Source organism: Oryctolagus cuniculus, chromosome 2 (assembly GCF_964237555.1).
Source record: "Oryctolagus cuniculus chromosome 2, mOryCun1.1, whole genome shotgun sequence".
Taxonomy (NCBI): domain Eukaryota; kingdom Metazoa; phylum Chordata; class Mammalia; order Lagomorpha; family Leporidae; genus Oryctolagus; species Oryctolagus cuniculus.
In genome coordinates, this window is record NC_091433.1 from 171,365,732 (window position 1) to 171,386,771 (window position 21,040).

Sequence of the window (21,040 nt, forward strand, 5' to 3'; positions counted from 1 at the left end):
CTGCTTTTCCCAGGCCACCAGCAGGGAGTTGGATCAGAAGTGGAGCAGCCAGGACACTACTTGGCACCCAAATGGGATGCCAGCATCACAGGCGATGGCCTTACCTGCTACACCACAATGCCAGCTCCTTACCAAGGTGATCATAGAGAGTTGGCAGCTGGCAGCACTTATGGCAGTCAAGGGCACAAGTCCTTCGGCCCTGAAGAGGGGTCTGGGCTGCTCATCCCAGGTCTACAGAAGTCCTGCTTTTGTGCCACTGGGATCCAGCACTTCCTAGAGGCTGTGGAAGCATCTCCTCCCCGTGACTGCTTGATTTTCACTCACTGTCAAAGACAGGCAAGTAGATTCACTACCTGGTGCCAAGGGCAGCCCTTCCTGTCCTCAGTGGGCAGCAGCAGCTCTACCTCCTCCTGCTGGCCAGGGTTGACTGCCCCAAATTCCTGCCTCCTTGGCAGGAGGGAGGCAAAGTGTCCAGGTGGCAGCTTGTAGTTCTATGAGTCTTATGTGATGCCAGATACGCACACACAGACACGCGCGCGCGCCATGGGTAATCATGGCCTCTACACATGCAGAGCCCAGGGCTTCAGGGATAGACAGCAAGAGCTTCCTGGGGAGGTTGCTGAGAGTGGTGGCAGGTGGGACCTCTTCCTGTTGCTTCCCAAGGCCTGGGTTCTACCCAGGGGGGACTGCAGCCCCCTAAGGGGGGATCTGGGAAGGGCAAGGAGGCTCATGCAAGCAATCTGAAACAAAGTCACTTGCTGTCACCTTAACGTTTTTAGGAGTGCTCCCTCTGGCAACATAGAGCCTGTTCTAAGAGGACTTTGAAGTCATGGCAAGAAGGGTGCAGGGTGTCTTCCCGGCTCGGCAGGGGTAGCTGGAACCCTGCCCATGGAGCACCCCTGAGTCTTTCTGCTCCCATGGCTGCCTCCCTGGGCTCTAGCTCCAGCTTTGGCCACAGCCTACCCCACAGGGTTCAAACTCTCCTTTGCTCCCAGCCCCTCCCCAGGGGTCTCTGTACCCTAGGCATTCCCCAGCATTTCCTGGGGGTGTTGAAAAGATAGGAAGGACCGGGCAGTTAGAGTTGCCAGGGAGTCTTTGGAGAATAGGCAATTTTTCCATTTGATGATAACTACGAGGAAGGAGGCAACAGGCCTTCACTGAATTCCATTCTGAGACAGAATCAACGAGTTTCCTGTGCGATTTTCTTCTAGGGCCTTCCAGGTTCCTTACAAAGCTCCTGGGAACAGTCCACCCAGAGCCCAGCCTCAGCTTTCTGCTCAACAGGGCTGCTCTTGCCTTGCTCGGGCCAGGGGTCCCACCTGAAGGGCCCCTGGTATTTTTAATCATGGGTGTTTATGGAACCTGGCCCAGGGTGGGGGCAGCACAGGGCCCTGTGTGTGGTTTTTTTTTTTTTTTTTTTTTTTCCCTTTCCTGGACCTCCGCTGGGCAGGAATTCCGAGCCGTGTGTGTTTACAGAAAGCCACAGGGGTCCTGGGAGAGGAGCTCCTCTCACTGACCTCTGACAGGCTCCTGGGAGCCTGGAGCCCTCTGCGTCCCACTCCTCCCGGCCCACTGCCCGCAGCCAGGGCACACAGCTGAGCTCTGCAGAGACGAGGGCACCTGCTCTGAAGCCTCGCACAGGTGCCAGCTTCCAACCTGAGCCGTCGCCCACTGCTGCAAGTATTTCCAGAACCTCTCCTGGGGGCATGGTCGTGGCGGCAGAAACTGCTAACCTGTGGGCAACGTAAGGCGGAAACTGAGCCTCAGAGACGTCAACACAGTGCCTGCCACTTAGGAGCATCGACAAACACCAAGTAAATGAACTTTCTAGCTGAAACCCACGGCCTTGGCTGTCTCTGTGCATCTTCATTCCAGCCCTACAACTTCCCATCTTGAGCTTTTCCAGCTCAACAAGCTGCTGTGTGGGCCTTGGAAGCTGGCCCTCACGTGCCTGACCAGCCCCCTTGCTCCCCAGAGCCCAGGCCTTCTGGATCTTTCTGTGTCAGTCTGGGCACGTCCCACATGTTTCCTTAGCCGGAGATCCTGCTGGTGGCAGACAGGTGGGACAGAGCAGAGAGCAGACAGCATGGTCTGCTGATTTAATTACTGCTCTTCAGAGCAGCTGGGTTTGGGTCTGACGCTGCTAATGGCAGGTCTCTCTGTGGAACAAGAGCAGACAGCGTGAGCTCCAAATAGAGGGTTGACAGGCCAAGGCGGACGGGAACCAGCCCGGCAGGCAGAGTCCGCGGCTGCCGCTCCTGGCTCTCTTCTCGCCTGCTTAGGGGAGCAGGGTGCCGAGATGGGTGACCCCATGGGCCGGGGGGAGCCTGAAGCCTGGATGGAGGAGGGCAAGGCAGGGACCCTGACTCAGGGGAAGCCAGGCTGTACATGGCAACGTCCAGCAGGGGTGAGCCCAGTTATGTGCTGACCCAGCAAGTTCCTTGGAAGCGCCGTTTGTCAAGTCTCTCCCAGGACCTTTGTTCTCTGCTGCCCTTCAGTCCATCTGGGGCCTGGCCAGGAGTTTACACACAGAGGAAGGCCTGGGGTGTCCTTGAGTGCGGCCTAGAGGTGGCCCCAGGGGGGTGGCCCTGGGAGACCCCGGTGAAGAAGCATGGAGATCCTTTAGAAGCTCTCAGAAAATGAATTAGAAGATACGTGTACTCTAGTGTGATTCTTCTGTTTAATCCATGCATGGTTTTTCCATGATGCACGTTTCCTGGAACATCTTGAAGGCTCTGTGGAAGGCCCGGGGAACACCCCCAGGCCCATGTTGGCCATCTGGTCTGGTCTCAAAGGCCAGCTGGACGGCTGACCACCCTGCTTTTTTTTCCTCTTTTTTTTTTTTTTCAATATTTATTTATTTGAAGGGCAGAGTTAGAAGATAGTTCTTCCATCCACTGGTTCACCTCTCGCTCCCAAAATGGCCACAACAGCCATGACTGGGCCAGGCTGAAGCCAGTAGCCTGGAATTCTATCCAGGTGTCCCGTGTGATTGCAGGGGCCCAAGCACTTGGGCCATTTTATGCTGCTTTCCCAAGCACATTAGCAGGGAGCTGGAACTGCGCCCCCTATGGGATACCAGCAGCATTGCAGACAGTTGCTTGACTCCTCGTGGCACCAGGCGGGCTCCATGGAGGGACTTTTCTGAGGCCACGTGTTTAGTGGGAACGGACAGACTGTCCATGTGTATGGACCGGCCGATACTACGGATATTCTCAGGAGTATGGAGGAAAGTCATGGTCAACCGGGGGCTTTTCCAAGGGGTCTGGGCGAGAAGGAACTGGCAGGAATACCATCCTCTCGATTTGTGTGTGGGCTGCTCAGAGTGTGGCCCAAGAGCAAGGTCATTGCTGTGGCTCACCCAGCCCACCGTGCAGCTCTTCCACGCGCTCCTCCACCCCCTGCCGGTGTGAAGCAGCCATGCCTTTTGTGGCCAGTCCTGACTTCTGTCACCACAATGGTGTGGCCTCTGTCACTCACAGCACATATGAAAGCACTAGTCTGGCGTGGCTGAGCTGTGAAGGACTGTGCAATGAGGCCGTTTTAGCAGTGAAAAGGTTCGGACTGGGCACTTGACCCTGGCCCATCAGACCACCGGCTCCTTCCCCCCTTGCCTGCTTCTGTTTACTCTCCTGTTTTCTTCCATGACTTGTTTTAACACCTGGTGCCAGGTGCTGTGCTTATGTAAATTGTTGTATTTATTCTTCCAAAGAGCCTTGCAAAGAAGCATCATGAACTCAAGTTTTACCGGAGAGGGAACTGAGTCTTGGCAAGGAGGGACGTTTGCCCAGCACCTCCCAGCTGGCTATAGCAGTTGGTTCCCCATTCTGTCCTCAGAGCTCCTGCTCTTTGCAGGTACACTATGTGAGTCCTTGTCACCTTATCTCATTCACAAGCAAGATGGATTGGTCTTTGAAGCTGCCATTCAATGAATGTGGAAAGGTGATTGGTTTTCTTTTGTCTCCTGTTTCCAAGAACTAGCGTTCAGCTTCTCCATGCCCAAGGGTGACATCTGCCCAGTCCTGTAGCCCAGAAGACGCATGGGAGCCACTTCTTGGTCCACTATCCTAGATGCCCCAAAAGGGCACTACAAAGATGAGGGAGAGAGGATGGCTCTGAATTCTGTACCCATACATCCTGCTTCAGTCCCCACTCTGTGTTCTTGGGTTGCTAACTTCCTGAAGCCTCAGTTTCCTCGTCTGTGAAATGGGTATAAAATGAGACCCTACCTTATAGTGCTGTTGGTGGATGACATGAGGTAACTCACAAAAGATATTCAGCAGTTTGTCTGGTATGTGACAAACACCCAATAATTATTGTCTTTGGCCCACAGCTCATCACCTACATTCTAAAGCCCTAAATAGCCCTGGAAATTGTATGGTTGGTAACAAAGCTCATTTGGAAGCAAAAACCTGTCCTGGAGTGACACACAGCTATGTTGATGTTTTATTCATCCCAGTTAGCACAAATATGCGTGTATTTTACTGCAGAAATACTAACAAGATGCTGCCCGGTTCCCTGTCTGGGGCGTTCAGTCCTAGATTATACATGCACCTTACCTCGTTTCCAGGTGGATTCCAGAATCTAAGGAATTATGAATTCCCAAACACACTTGGGATTCTGAACCTGTATTACTTTTTTTTTAAAAAAAAGATTTATTTATTTATTTGAAAAGAGTTCCACACAGGGCAGGGAGAAAGAGGGATATCTTCCATCTACTGGTTCACTCCCCAAATGGCTGCAATGGCAAGAGCTGGGCCAGTCCATAGCCAGGAGCCAAGAGCTTCTTCTGGGTCTCCCAAGTGGGTGGCAGGGGCCCAAGGACTTGGCCCACCTTCTGCTGGTCTCCTGGGCACATTAGCAGGGAGCTGGGTCGGAAGCAGAGCAGCCAGAATTTGAAGCAGCTCCCATTTGAGATGCCGGTGTTGCTGGTGGTGGCTTTACCTGCTATGCTACAACGCCGGCCCCTGAGCCTGTATTACTTTTAAAAGTAGAGCCTGTGTACCCACTGTTTGGGTTATAATAGCTGTGAGGGCCAAAACCTTGGGAGGCACAGGCTTAACTCTCCCCTTTCCTTCAAGAAACAATGGATCTGGGGAGTGGTGTTGTGGATCAGCAGGTTAAGCTGCTGCTTGAAACCCTGGCATCTCGTGTTTCAGTCCTAGCAGCTCCGCTTGTAGTTCTGCTTCCTGCTAATGTGCTTGGGAAGGCAGCAGGTGACAGCCCATGCACTTGGGCCTCTGCCACCCATGGGGGAGACCAGGATGGGGATCCTGGCTCCTGGCTTAGGTCTGACCCTAGCCCTGGCTGTTGGAGTCATTTAGGGAGTGAACCAGCAGATGAAAGATTGATCCCTCTCTCTCCCTCCGTTCTTCCCTCTCTCTATTGATCTGCCTGTCAAATAAATAAATATATAAGTCTTTTTAGAAAAGAAATAATGGATTCTCTAGAAGGGCAGGAAGAGCTAGAGGAAGTGGAGTCAGTTGGAACTGTGTATCTCTTTGTTCATTTGCTTACTTGATTGTAAGGGGTTTTTATAGCACCTTTGGTCCTGGCTGAGAAAATAAAGTTAAGAACCATTTCAATTTCTAGATCCCAGCAACAGGGCAGGGATCCTGTCACTTCCTGTTTGTTCTGCCTCCCCTGCTCCCTGTCCTGCTCAAGGAAGCTATGCTTTCGTTGGAGGAACACGATATTCATGCTTGAAATAAGCAGTAACACGTTAGAGATTAGACTACACTGGACTCTATGAAAAGATCACGAAATTAATGTTCCAGTGAGCAACAGAGCTGGCGTGCACCACAGACGCTCAGGAGAGGGGCCCCGTGTCAGGGAGCCTGTCTAAGGCAGGATCATTCTTAGAGTGTAGAGCCTGCAGGAACGGATACGAAAGGGGAGGAGGGGCCCTGAGGATGGTGTGGAGGGAGAAGAAGGGGCTTTGGAATTCAGTCCTAACTCCATGTTTACTAGCTATGGACTTGGGCAATTTGGCTAGCACTTTCAACTCTCCATTTCCTCATTTATAATGTATGTATATATATTAAAAATTACTGATTTATTTAGAAAGTAGGAGTTACAGAGAGAGAGGGAGAGGCAGAGAGATCTTCCTGCTGCTGGTTCACTCCCCACTTGGCCACAATGGCCAGAGCTGGGCCAGGCTGAAGCCAGGATCCTGGAGCTTCATCCAGGTTTCCCTTGTGGGTGGCAGGGGCCCAATCACTTGGGCCATTTTCCATTGCTCTTGCCAAGTGCATGAGCAGGGAGCTGGATTGGAATTGGAGCATCCAGAACATGAACCAGCACCCATGTGGGATTCCAGCTTTGCAGGCGGCAGCTTTATCTGCAATGCCACAATGCCAGCCCTTCTAATATATATTTCTAATCTTTCTATCTATGAATATTATAAATACTAAATAAGATCACATATCTGAAATGTTACTAGAACATTATTTTTTTTGGTAGACCTAGTTCTTGAAATTTGACTCTCAGAATCTCAGCTCTCACGGACTCTACCATGCCTGCTGACCATGAGCTGGGCACTTTATGGAGTAGCTCAAAGGTGTGTGTCTGATGAAGCCAAACAAATCAGAAAGAATAGAAGCAAATAAACAACCAACCATTCCATTGGCCAAAACCCCACACAAATTCTCCCCTTCACTCATGGCAGCATCGACAAACCCCTCCCTTTCAGCCCTTCCTGCTGCTCTAATGAGGCCACATCCTCATCCAGTGATGCAGAGAGAAAGCCACCGAGCCCTTGGGACCTTTGCCACCCAGCCCAAGATGTTTGTTCTTGAAGATCTCATGTTATCTTCTATTTAGGAGCTTGTGGCCTGTTGGAACCCCCAGCACCACCCCAGGTCGGTTCTTGATGAATGATGATGGTCCTGACAGATTGGGTCTCATGGCATCGTCCAGCCTCAACAGGTCACACAGATACCAAAGCCATATAAATCCTGCATGTCAACTAGGGGAGAGGTCAAGGGGAAATGTAGAACAAAAGGGAGTAGAGGTTATCGCTAGTACGAATGCCGAGGGAGAGAAGCCAGCACTGTAACCCACCCAGGGGAAAAAGTGGACCAGAGCACAGTTCACACCACACCCACCCTCCAGACAGGGGGCTCCATATTGATTCTGATGAGAAACAGCCCTACCCAATGTAGAACGCCTAGTACAGCTGGGGAAAATAGGGGGTTTGGTGAATGGTAGCTATTTGTGTAAGGAGCAGGAGTTTGGAAGTTGCCATCATCATCATCTCCATCATCTTCATCTTCATTTTCATCTTCATCCACTTTTTGGAGGATTATGGTGCCCGAGGACCACCTCTTCTATGCAGGCTGGGCCAGGAAAAGCTGCCTACTGCAGTAACGGTGAGAAGAGCCTGGCTGGAGTAGGGCTGTGCTTGGCAGTTGAGATACAGAGGTTGGAAGATTTTGCACATCAGGGTGAGCCTGTGTCTGCAGTCACTGGGGGTCAGTGTTGAGAGAGAAAGCATTGAGAATGACGGGAGGGGAGCTGGGTGTGAGTGTTGTGAGCTTCAGGAAGACAGGAGAGGAGGCAGGGAGGTCAACAGGGAAAGAGATTAAGGGGTAGGTCCCCATGACATCTTCATCTTGTTAGTTTATTATATATTCACTTTATTATATCAAGGTAAGTTTCTCATATAATTTATTGAGACAAAATTCACACAACATAAAATTGATCATTATAAAATGTACAATGCAGTGGCATTTGGTACAGTTCATAATGCGATATAACCATCATCTCTAGTTGGTTCCAAAACATTTCCAGCATGCAGAAAGACCTCTATTCATTGAGTGATCCCTCCCCACCCCCACCCAGTCCTGCCTCCCTCCAGCCTCTGGTAACTGCCCTCTGTCTTCCAGCTGCATGGATTTCTTTATCCTGGATATCACATATGAATTGGCTCATTCCCTGTGTGACGCGCTGTGTCTGGCTTCTTTCACTTGTCACGATACTTTCTAGGTTCATCTGCATTGCATCATTCCTTTTTATGGCTGGATAATATTCTTCTTTAAAAAAGATTTATTTATTCATTTGAGAGGCATAGTTATGGAGAGGCAGAGAGAGAGATAGAGGTCTTCCATCCACTGGTTCACTCCCCAGATGGCCACAACGGCCAGAGCTGTGCGGATCTGAAGCCAGGATCCAGGAGCTTCTTCTGGGTCTCCCACACGGGTGCAGGGTCCCAAGGTCTTTGGACATCTTCTACTGCTTTCCCAGGCCACAGCAGAGAGCTGGGTCAGAAGAGGAACAGCCAGGACTAGAACTGCCAGCACGACAGGTGGCAGCTTTACCCGCTATGCCACAGCACCGGCCCCTGGGTAATAGTCTGCTGTATGGTTGGAGCATATTGTGTTTATTCATCCATCTGTTGATGGGCATTTGTGCTTTGTCCACTTTTTGACTATTTTGAATAGTCAATATAAATGTGTGTATGTTCCTAATGACATTTAAAAACTGTATTTTATTTATTTAAAAGGCTGAGTGAGGGGCCAGCACTGTGGCATAGCAGGTAAAGCTGCCACCTGCAGTGCCAGCATCCCATATGGGCACTGGGTCTTTCTCTTTGCCTTTCCTTCTATCTCTCTGTAACTCTGACTTTCAAATAAGTAAATAAATCTTAAGAAAACTGAGTGGGGTGGAGAGAAAGAGGAGAAAGAGAGGAGAGAGGAGAGAGGAGAGAGAGAGAGAATTTCATCTGCTATTTCACTTCCTGAATGCCCACAACAGCAGGGCCTGGGCCTTGTCAAATCCCAGAGCTGGGAACTCTATCAAGGTCTCCCATGTGGGTGACAGGGACGGAAGTACTTGAACCACCACCTTCTGCCTCCCAAGGTGTGCATTAGCTGGAAGCTAGAATAGAGAGTGGAGCTGAGACTTGAACCCATACACATCAATATGTGATGCAGGCATCCCAAGCAGCAGCTTAACGGCTGTGCCAAATACTTGGTCCACCTGATAACATTTTAAAGATGACTTTGAATGCTTTTGTATGCCTTTATACTTCCTCTGCTTGGGTGCTTTGGCAAGCAAGACTTCCAAAAATATACTTAAGAAGTTGGGGTCCCAATTTTAGTTACCAGGGAGCCATGGGTATCCATAGGCAGAAGAGGCAAAAGACTGGATAATCCAGTTCCTGGGGTAACAGCTCGAATTCAGCCCAGGGGGCCAGTGAGAGGCAGTGTGGCCTGGTGGGGGGCAGCCAAGCTTTGAGCCAGAAGACAGACTTGTGTTTAAGTGACGGTCCTCTTGCTCCCAGGCTGTGTAGCAGCAGAGTAGATGGATCTCTGACCCTCAGCTTCCTGGTTTCTTTGAAGATGCCAAGATCACTGCTTGCCTTCCACACAGAGCTATTAAAGACCAGAGGCAGTGTCCGATGTGGGGTGCTTGCACAGAGTCAAGTGTCACACATGTCCCAGCACACACATGTGTGCTGTGACTGTTACTCCCTTGTCAGAGGACACACAACAAAACACTGAAGACTCCATCAGAAGACTTTGTGTTAGTCACAGTGCATTCTTTGCAAGTAGTAAAAAATGGAGCTCTACTGGGGGCTACTGGCTAGCCTGCAGAATTGAAGGAGAAATGAACCATCAGCCTCAAAGGAGCAGTGACCAGGCAAGGTCTAGGACTCCAGGGCCAAGGACTGGCTGCCACAGTGAATGGGTGATGGTTGTTTTTCTGTCTTTGCTTCACTCCACTCAAGGTTCAAACTCCCAGGACAGAGGACTGATGCACTGCTTGACTAGGGCAGGGCAAGGATCCTCGATTGACAATCCCACCAGGCTGCACACTGCAGGAAAGGCTGATTCCCCAAATGGAAACCAGGGAGCTGCTGAAAGGAGGGAAGACGAGTGGATGCTGGGAGGCTCCTGAAGCCTCAGCTGCCAGCCTGAGACTGCCCTTTGCACTGCTGAAGCAGAGGCAAGCAAGGCAGGGACTGCCGAGCCAAAGGCGCTGGAGCTGCCATAGAAGCAGAACGTGACTTGGACTAGTCTAGGATTTGGGGTGAAACTTGGGGCCAAGCACTTGCACAGCCTCTACAAGGTGCTGCCCTTATGGACCATTCATGATGCATGAAGTCCAGGGGCTTGGGCTTGACGTGTCCACACCACACGGCATCTGGCAGCTAAAAATATCCAGGCTCCAGGGAGCCAGCAGAGAGCTTTCCCAAAGCCGGCCAAGGTCTTCAATGTATGTAGGAAATTATTCATCACACCCTGTGATTCTCCTTGGTATGAGCTGTCTCTACACTTTAAAAATAAGTAAATATGAATGGAGGCCCACCCGGCCCCTCCTGTCTTTAACTATTCATCTCGGAAATAGTTGGTAACCCCCACTGTCTATGCCCCCCGGGAAGGGCTGCCACACTCCCTGGAAAAACAGGAATCTCTTATCAGATCAACAGGAAATTCTATTTTTACTCGATGTTAGAATTAAAAATACCACAGGGGGAGAAAGGCTCTCCCATATCCAAGCCATGCTCCAAATTTATCCCCCAGCTGAGCAGCTCTGCTCCATAATGGCTGCTCTCGGGGTTTTCTCCAAGATGGCGGCAGATGGCGGTGAGACCAAGAGCTTTGCCAGCCTCACTTGAGTTCCTTCTAGTCCCAGGAAGCAGTGCTGTCTGAGGGTCGCCCTGGGAGCAGGGGGCGTCTTGGCCTAGAAAGCTGCTCAAGACATTCCCTGGCCGGCGCCGCGGCTCAATAGGCTAATCCTCCGCCTAGCGGCGCCGGCACACCGGGTTCTAGTCCCGGTCGGGGCACCGGATTCTGTCCCGGTTGCCCCTCTTCCAGGCCAGCCCTCTGCTGTGGCCCGGGAGTGCAGTGGAGGATGGCCCAGGTGCTTGGGCCCTGCACCCCATGGGAGACCAGGAAAAGCACCTGGCTCCTGGCTCCTGCCATCGGATCAGCGCGGTGCGCCGGCCGCAGCGCGCCGGCCGCGGCGGCCATTGGAGGGTGAACCAACGGCAAAGGAAGACCTTTCTCTCTGTCTCTCTCTCTCACTGTCCACTCTGCCTGTCAAAAAAAAAAAAAAAAAAAAAAAAAAAAAAAAAAAAAAAGACATTCCCTGAGCTTCTCAGGCGAGCAGTGTTCTCATGCTCACCAAAGGCCCTTGCTGATGGCCCTGTCCAAAATGTGGCCCTTGCACGTGGCACCCCATTTCTCAAAAGCCATCAGGAGAGGTGAAGCCAAAGTGTCACGAGGCCTGACTGTGCCTGGCACGTTCCAGGATGGGCCAGCCCATTCCGGCTTCTAGCAGCCATCAGCATCGTCAGCATCTCTGTAGAGAGAGCTGACCGGGACTGGGCACATTCCAGGGCTCTTGCTCTTGTTCTCTTGTCTTTTTCTTTGGTTTCACATCTTGTTGCAGGTTAAAGCAAAGCAGAAGGCCCCAATAGCTGCTTGTGTGGGTGTGGCCAGCATGCAGCCAGGAGCGGGCTTCTGTTGGCTTAGCAGGACAGCTGCCTTGGCTGGGCCTCCTCCCTGAGAGCAGCCAGCAATCCACTCAGTGCCCAGCTTGCTGGAACTTGCAAGTTGCATGACTCCTTCGCATAAGGCTGCTAATATACACTTAGCCTTGTGTCTGGAATGTGATAACCCAATGCCTTCTTTACTTACAGTTTTCCCACCCCCTTTTTAAAGGGGTGCAACTCTAAGAGTGTTTCAGGACATCTGGGTTTTAACCCTGGCTCAGAAGCTGGGCGCTTTGTGAGATTCACATCTCAGGCCTTGAGTTTCCTCGTGTGTGCTCATAAGAAGCTGCACCTGCTTAGGCTGGAAAGAAGGGCTACAGCTTTCCAGGGAGTCTTTTATAAGCGCATTCATCCCCTTTGTTAGGGCTCCACCTCATGACCCAATCACTTCCCAAATGCCCTATCTCCTAATAGGAGATCATTAACCTGCCCATTTTGAGGAGACCAAAACACTCAGTCCACAGCAGCTCCCACTTCTGAATGTCGAAGACCCCTGTCCTATCTACCTGGAAATTTCTGGCAAGTGTGTGAGCTTCCCAAGCTGTGTATGGAAGGGGCTGTATCCCTGCAGAAGTGGTGCTAAGGATACAGTGGGATGGGGGAGACCAAGGAGGGTGCCACTGCTAGCCACTTGGTGCCCGGAGGCTTCTCTCTCAGGTGGGAGTAGCAGGGGGCAGAGGACAAGTGCAGGAGGACTGTGAGATCCTGGATCTTGGCACCTTAGACAAACGGCTGGAATTTGGTGGTGGAGGAAGGGGGGGATAAGCAGGAGGGTTTGACTGCCCACGTCTGGAAGAAAGGGGTGCCACCCACAGAAAGGAGCGGGTGGGGGTGGGGAGCAGGTTTGGAGTAAGGGGAACAGCACTCAGTTCTGGACGTACAGAGGGAGGCTCTCTGCTCCCTTATGTGGGGACCTTGGAGGTGAAGTGCAGTGGGCTGTGACATTGCAAGCCAGAGTCCCCCAAACCCTCTGGGAGGCCAGGAGAAGACTCGAGCCATCCAGCCTGAATTCCTGGAGCCTGCACAGATGTGTCCAGTGGCCTTGGACTCCCAAAGGGGCAGAGGCAATTTGTTTGGCAGTGGCCTGGAGCCAAGGTACTTCTTAGGAATCCTTCTTGGGCAGGACAAGGGATAGATGTGTCCCTCTCATGGCCTCAGGGTCTTGGGAGCTCCCTCCTGAACTCTGTGGGGAGGATCAGGCTGTTGGCCGGGACTCACTGTCAAAGGTACAGGCAAAGCCCAGTGCCAGGGGAAGGGAGGACCTGCGGGGACAGGTCCACCTCTAAAGGGCCATTTGTACGTGTCCTGGGCAAAGACTGCTCTTCAGAAATGGGGAGAAAGCTAAGCAAATGACAAACTTAGCAGTTTGGGGTCCCCACCATGGGTGGCTGAAGGGGCACCTGTCTCCACCCGGCCAAGGTGGGAACCCCTGGCCCCCAGCAGCCCCGAGCTGGCCAAGCAGCTGCACTGGCTTCACACCAGCCCTTCTGGTGGCAACTCGACTCCTGACCCATCACTGGGATCTGAGTTTCAATCAGATCCCAATGTGCCACTTCCAAGGCTGCTGCTCGCATCCTGAGAAGACTTGGGACCCCTGTGGACACAGCCTCTGGAGCCCTTGCTGCTGCCGACCCCCTGCAAGACTCTCGATATGATTATTTACAGTAATAATGAAAAGCAAAACAGGAAATTCTTATCCCCTTTGGCAGGAAATTCTTCAGCTGGGTGGAAGGTGCTGCCCGGGGGGTTTGCGCCCTCCGGGAACTGTTTGGAGGTGATTGATGGTCCAAGATGGCGCCAGGCCTTCCTCCACCCACCGGGGGAGAAGCAGGAGGGATGGGCTGGGTGCTGGGAGTCAGGATCTGCATTATCTTGGAATGTACATTTCTACGGATAACGCATTCATTGTCTCCACTAATAACTTATGGTCCTGTTTTTAATCTTGCCCTGGAATGGGAAGGCAAAAAAAAAATAAATGTTCCATTTTAGGCTTGGAAAGTTCTTTTCTTTCGTACGTGCAGTTGGATGGGAAACCTCAGGCCCTGGGACTGAGGGGACATTTGCCTCTACTGAAGATGTGTGAGTCCAGCCGTGCTCTCTCCCAGATATGGAAACTGAGGCTCACTGGGGTTAAGCAACTTGGCCGAGAGTGGCAGCAGAAGAAACAGGTTTCCAATAGGCTGTACATGACCCAGGGGCCCAGGCAGGTGGGGAGAGTTCCCCACTGCGTCCACAGCTCTTGGCAGAGTGCTCCGGCAGGAGCAGGCAGGTCCTTGATATTTTTTGAATGAAAGAATTAAGGTCGGGTGGAGGTGGGAGGCTGGTTATCTGAGGTTTACCTGTGTCTGGATCTCCTTGCTCCCATTCCCAGGATGTCTTTCGGTTATTTCCAGTGTACACAGCATTGAGGATGTGGTATCTCAAGATGCCGAGGCTGTGTCACCAAGGGCTGGTGTCTCTGTCTCTGTCTCTCATTGTTTAATCGGTGTTCTGTTCTATACTGGCCCTTGGCTGTCATCTCAACCTCCTTGTGAAAAGAATCCTTATCCCAGATTCTGCATTAGGAAAAGGTCAAGGCTGAAAATGCTCAGAGCCCTGTCTCAGGCTGAGGATCCCCTGGCGGCAGGGGGATGGGGGACAGCAGATCTGTGTTCAAATCTCCTTGTCTACACCCCTTCCTCTCTCTCCATTGTCCTGATAATGCATTGCTTCGGAGTAAGAAGTTCTAGATTCTAGTAACAGGGCTGTCACAAACTGGAAGGCTCTTCTACTCTCTGAGCCAGCTTCCACATCTGTATTTTGTTTGATGGCAAAAGCTTTTGTTTTTAATTGGTTTTTAAATGGCATTCTCTAAAAAGCCATGGGATCTCAAGCCCACTATACATCCAGCTTTCCTTACTGCACCTGTCTGCTTGTTCGTCTGCATTTGAGTCTGGATCTTCAGACAAGAAACCTCACATGGACTCTGCCGGGGCCAGTAGCCTCTGAGGATGTGATGCCAGGGTGGCACCCGCCCCCCCGGACTTGGCTCTTATTTAAGACATTTTTTTTTTAAACCAACAGCGGCAGTCCCCTGCTGCAAGGTCTCCTCTGTCTCTGGTGCTTTGCCTTGTGTCCTGCCACTTTGCCTTGTCTTCAAGCCCACTTTAAACTTCTGCCCCTCCCTCTGGGGTCCTGAGCTTGTGTCTGTTTATCCTGTTTTTATGCCTAGATTAGTTAGCACTGACTGGTTTGGGGATCCTCCACAAGTCTGGCCTGAGCAATCCCATACTCATTCATTCATTCATTCATCTTGTCATATATGTCGCTCCCCCTCTTCGTGGAGGAGCGACACTGAACCCTGCCTAGGCTTCATATCCGAGTCACGGCACCATTATGTCGCTCCCCCTCTTCGTGGAGGAATGACACAGGACCCTGCGCTGTTCTTTCATCTGCTTGGCCCTCCCCGGGTTTGCTGCTGGTCCTTCCCGGGTTGGCTGCTGGTCCTTCCCGGGTTGGCTACCGTCCCTCCCACCTCCATGGAAGGGCAGTTCCCCCTGCCACATTCCCCACTTCCGCGGGGGAGCAGCACACCGCCGGCCGGCTCTCTCAGGGGCTGCACAGGTGTTCCTTCAGATGTTCCCCTTAGATGTTCCTGGTGCATGCCGTCTCTCTCCTCCTTTATAGTCCTCTTCCACCAATCCCAACTCTGCTACCCACACGCCGAGTACGCTGCTCTCCTCCAATCAGGAGCAGGTCTCACAGTTTATTGGTTGAACTGGAGGCAGCTGTGTAGAAGCTGTTTCCCTTCTCAGGGCCATATTGTGGGAAAGCAGATGCATAGAATAAGTCTTAATTCCAGTAACTTAGTCTAGTCCGAGTTGCTCCCAGTTTCTCCCCACAATATATCCACTAAATATTCATTGTTGGTTTTCCATTATGTCTTTCTAACTCTTTGCTACCTTTGAGGCTGCTAGCTCATGTATAGTGTGCCTTCAAATTGACAAATTGTTTTCACTTGTCCCTTCCAATTCAATCATTAGGCTAATACTTGGAAGTAGGCAGCCTATGCCTGTGTTGATCTGTTCAGGTTGCTATAACAAAATACTGCAGAGTGAGCAGCTGATAAACAACAGAAAATTATTCCCCACAGTTCTGGAGACTGGGAAGTCCAAGATGGAAGTGCTGGTGTTTTTCAGTGCCTGCTGAGAGCCCAGTTCCTGGTTCACAGTCCTCTCCAAGGTCTGTTCTGCGAAGGCACCAGTCCCATTCAAGAGAACTCTACCATTGAGGCTAATCACTCCCAGAGGCCCTGTCTCTTAACACTAGCACATGGGGATTGGGCCTCAACATGGGAGTTTTGGGACACAAATATGCAGGTGATGGCTGTGCCCATTTATAGATGAAGGAGTAGAAACTTAGAGGACTTAAATTACCTACCCAGGGAGTAAGTGTTTGGTCTGGTGGTTCACATCCATATCCTGCTCACCCTAGGGCACAGCAGGTGGTGGTTCAAGTACTTGGGTTCCTGTCTCTCACATGGGAGACCTGAATGGAGTTTCTGACCCCCGGTTTTGGTCTGACTGTTGTGGGCATTTAGAGAGTGAACCAGAAGAAGAGAGATCACTCTGTCTCTTTCCCTTTCAAATAATATAATTTAAAAAGTTTAAAAAGTTAACTACCCAGGATGGTGACTAATCATGGCAGGGCCAGCTGTGGTTTCCTAGGTCTCAGGTTCTGTCTTTTCTAGATGAAAGGGGAGAGCTTTGTGTGCATTGGAGAATGTCTCAAACTCTGAAGACAGAGAAAGATCCCTGTTAAAATGAGTGGGCCCAGGAGGGGCAGGCTGGGTAGGATGAAGCCCTAAAGGAAGTTGAGAATGTGGGTCCCGGGGGTACAAGGCTGGACGGGAGGCAGAGGAGGACTGGGGACTCTCTGGTTGCCAGTACACCTACTGCAGGGCTGAGCACTTCCTCCCCAGGCCTGGGACTCCCAGTGAGGGCTTGGGTTTTTCAGAAAAGGGCTGTGTTGGGAGCTGGAAGCCAGGAGCAAGCTGCCAGCGATGACGAAGGGCAGGGCACAGTCAGAGAGGGTACCAGGGAGGTTCCTGGAGCAGAGGCAAGTTCTGAGAGTTCTTGCAGGCAGAGTTTAGGAGACTTGGCAACGGCTGGCAGAGTGATGTGATGAGAAACAGATGACCCACTGGCTGGCTTCTAGGAGCTTTCCAGGACTGAGGACTGACGAAGTGATAGCTTGACCTAGAGGACAGGGAGCTGAAGGCCGGTGACCAGAAGGATCTTGATAGCAGTGGTGATCAGACCATGAGCATGAGATTAGGAGTAGCAGAGAGAGACTAAGACTTCAGCCCTGTGCCAAGTTAACTGAGTGAGCGAGAGAGTGCTTCTGTAATTTAGAAATCCATCTGTCCTTTGTGCATTGAGATCCTTCTCGGTGTAATAAAATTGGTGGGAAAAATATCTGTCTTCCTTCCCCAGGTTAACCTTTGCCCTCCCCTAGGACCCAGTTACTTCCTTGCTGCATCCTGCTGGGACCCCTTTGGGTTTGTAGGAAGACCCATTCTTTCAGGGTTGTCTAGGACTTGCTGGTTTTAGCAAGCAAAGTCCCATGTCCCAGGAAACCCTCACACTGTGAGCAACAGAGCTTTTGGAAATACCCATCTTTGCCTTGGGAGACTAGCTCTTGGCCTTGCATTGGGTTGAGCAAACTCTTCTCCTCTCTAACTCTGTACTATCCCTACCGTCAGTGGCTGATCAACAAGTTCCTTGTCACACAGTTCATCAAAGGGCAGTCATGACCTTGGTGGGAACAGATGAGGACCAGCTAGTCAAGTCCTGGGAGCCTTGTTAATGTGAAAAAATAAAAAGGCCTCCCAGATAATGAAAGTCTTTTCACTCATCACAGATTCATTCATCTTTCCATTATAATTAAGGGGCAGAGAGTGACAACATAGTGAGCCCATAATGATAGGCGACTAATGAACAGATACAGCACAAGTAATGTTAGACATGGACAAGGTCAATGGCTTGAATATTTAAAGTGTTTATGGCATTCCATGTCTCAAGTCCAAAAGGACTTTGAAGAGCAATTTGTTTATTCTTTGGTCCCTGGTTGGGCTTTATGTAAATAATCTCATTATTTCCTACATTCTAATTTTTGTTATTTCCCCAAAGAGTTTGTGCCCTTTGCTCCTTTTTGTTAAAATTTTTTCGTTCCTTTCTGAAACACTTTTGGTGTGCTTTAAAGACTATCGAGTTGGATATAAAGGCAGTTGACTGTCTCTCTCCATCTTTGAGAAGTCTTCATTAGAAATAAGAAGACTTCCTATTGTTAGTTCCAGATCTGCCATTGATTGGATGGTAACTTTGGGCACAGAGCTTTCTCTCTCACCTACCATAGCCTTAACCTTTAAATTTCTTATTTGTAAAATAGAGGTCTTGATAACAGTGTTTACCTTAAAGAGTTGTTGTGGAGTTCCAAGGAAATTCACGTGAGAAACCTAGTTGGGTATACATTAAGTACTTAACAATCACTACTAACGTTGAAACTCACACAAGTACTGCTGGTAGAACCTTGATTTCGCAGGTGAAGAAAACAGATATTTAGTCATCCAAGGTCCCTGCATGGTAGATCTGGGTTTCTAGTTTGGGCAGCTGACTCTGTACAATTAGTATTTGCTGTTAGGAAACTCTTCCTACCCCACACAGTGTAATTTTGTCCCAGTAATGGACTCTGGAAAGCAAATAGAAGGTTTCAGTCCTCAGGGAGCAGGATTTCACAATGGTATGGAAGGAATTAGTTCTGGAAATTGAGGTTGCTTGAGGTCTCTGGTATCTGTTGGGCATAGGAGAGCGTCTCCTACCACCCATGTGGAAAGGGACTTGGAGATGAGCTGTAGATAACAGGTGCACTCTTGCTTTCCAAGGTTTGTCCTTGTCACCAGTTGTCTGCCTCAATGTCAGAGGAAAGAAGGGGCAGAAGCTGTGGAGGTGGAAAGGTCAGCGGCCTCCCGCTGGTTGCAAGGCCACATCACAGGCGTGTGACCACCCAGCTGTGCAAGGCTGGAGGCTGTTCTGACCACTGCCCTCCAGGGTTTCCAGCACTGGGCCTGTGCCAATTTGCCAAGCCTGAAACACGAGCAGGTGGTCTAAAGTGAGACTAGGCAGTGGGGAAGAAACAATAGGAATAGGCAAAGCAAGCCTTATCCGGGTAGCTTAAAGCTGGGTTGGCAGACAAAGGGAAGGCTCTGGAAGCCCTCAATGAGCAGCTGAGTCATAGGTTATCAGGTCCTGAATTCATGAGTACTATCAAGTGCAGAAAAGGGAGAGATCACTGTGGGCTGTGACCAGGGCGAACATGAGGGGGAAGTGGTGACAATCAGGATGGGCTTGTCCCTGCGGGCCTTCTGGGGGAAGCACCTTCAGGGGAAAAGGCTACTGAGCCACACCTTTGCCTAAAGCGGTGAGGGAGTGGAAGGTGAGGGTTATTTACAGGGTGCCTCCTCTGTGCCTCACCCATCACAGACACTGTGGCGTTTGGTTTGAGACACTGTGACAAGGGGTTTACTCATCTGTTTCACAGAGGTGGTCCAAAGACAGTTCGGCAACCTGCCCCGGTGATACCCTGCAGAGGGGCTGGTAATGGGCTTGGTAGCCTGGAGAGTGGGCTGCTTAATCATATGCATCATCATCCTGGATCTCCAAGTTGCTCAGCCAGAGGCACTTTTCACTGTCCCCTTTCCAGAACTGCAATTGCTTAACAAAAGCAGGAGAGGAAGGCAAGGGCACACCAAATGGTTGCAGCACTAGAGAAACGGGGACAAACCAGTTACCAAGACATGCACATAACACACAACACAAACACATGCAAAAGCATGCACACAAATACAAGCCACACATGTGCACATACAGCTACACACAAGCACACACAAGTACCCACACAGGTGTGCACAAATATACATACATGACCATGCATGGATGCACAAATGAGCACATACACAAATGTGCACAGATAAAAAGCATGTGCACAAATGCATGCAGTTTCTCTCCTTCTCTCTCTCTGTCTCTCTCTCTCTCTCACACACACACACACACACACACACTGGGGGATGATGGTGCCCCATAGGCACTGCAGTGCTCCCAAGGCTTTGGCAGAAAACGTTGGCTCAGGCCCAGCCTCTACAGTACCTGAGCATTGCAGGCAGCGGGAGGACTCAGAGGAAGGGCACAGGGAAGATCATTTCACCATTTATCCTTTTTAATTAATGCTCATAGAGAAGGGGGTGGACTGAAAGTGACCTTTTTACTCTTATCATAAATTTGACTTTATTCTACACTCACACAAAAGACTGTGGCTTGGGAACACATGGACAGTACATCTGGTTTTCAAGGGAAATTTTATTTTTGCATCGGAAGAAAATTGGAGTTCACTTTTTTCTTTTTTCCGTATGCGGAGAGTTGCACTTCCTGAACTGCAAAGAACAAACTATCTTTCCCTTCTCGTGACTTATCTCCTTTCCCTTCAACAATAAGTCATCCTGGGTTACTTTTTTTCCATGCAGGGATTGAGTGTTAACAAAAACAAAGGGAAGTGATGGGACATCATGACCTCAAAGCTTGCCTGGGATGGAAGCAGATTCTCAATGACAGAATTGAAATGGGGTACAGAGAAGGGGATCCCAGGATAAAGAAACCAGGAGCTCCCAGTTAAGTTACAGCTGTAAAGATGAGCAAATTGCAGATAATTGGTTGAATGACTGTGCCCCAAGCTCCAGCTCAGAACACAAACAATCCCTCATAATACCTAATTGATTTTCTTCTCAGGAGATGGGGAAAAAAGGGGCCACAAGACCCAACTCTGTTAACCTCATTCTACATACAGCTATTGGACACCTGTACAGAGAGAGCCCTGATTTATTTAATTATTACTCGTGTTTTAATTTAATAAACTGCAAGTCTTATAGCAGTTTTAGGTTCATAGCAAAATTGAAAAAAAGTACAGAGAGTTCCTATGTACCTCCTGTCCCTAGCCTCGTACACGTCCTGTTGTCAACATCCTGTACCACAGGGGACATTTGTTACTTGTGATGAGCCTACACTGACACATCATTGTCACCTGAAGTTATTTTAGGGTTCATTAAAAGGCAGAGTTACAGCAGGGCAGGGGGTGGGATACAGAGAGAGAGATCCATTATCTTCTGGTTCTCTCCACAAATGGCCACAGTGGTTGGGGCTGGGCCAGGCCAAAGCCAGGAGCCAGGAATTTCTTCCAGGTTTCCCACATGGGTGGCAGAACCCCAAGCACTTGGGCCACCTTCTGCTACCCTCACCTGTACATTAGCAAGGAGCTGGTTTGGAAGTGGAGCAGGTGGGACTAGAACCAGTGCTCATAGCAGGTGCTGGTATCATCATAGTGGCAACTTAATCCACCGTGCCACAGTGATGGCCCCTAGGGTTCACTCTTACTGTTGTACATTCTATAGACTTGGAAAAAGATATATGATGAATATAATTCCTTTTTAAAAAATATTTATTTATTTATTTG

The 21,040-nt window shown here is 50.3% G+C and overlaps 1 protein-coding gene across 1 annotated transcript in view; it reads left to right on the forward strand.

Annotated features, from left to right (window-relative positions):
* XDH (xanthine dehydrogenase) overlaps nt 1–9,772 on the forward strand; it is a 92,797-nt gene extending 83,025 nt beyond the window's left edge. The window contains exon 38 of the mRNA XM_070067912.1: nt 9,731–9,772. Within this exon, the coding sequence (XP_069924013.1) occupies nt 9,731–9,757 (27 nt within the window). The 3' untranslated portion in view covers nt 9,758–9,772. The remainder of the gene's footprint in view (nt 1–9,730) is intronic.
* The last annotated feature ends 11,268 nt before the right edge of the window (nt 9,773–21,040 follow it).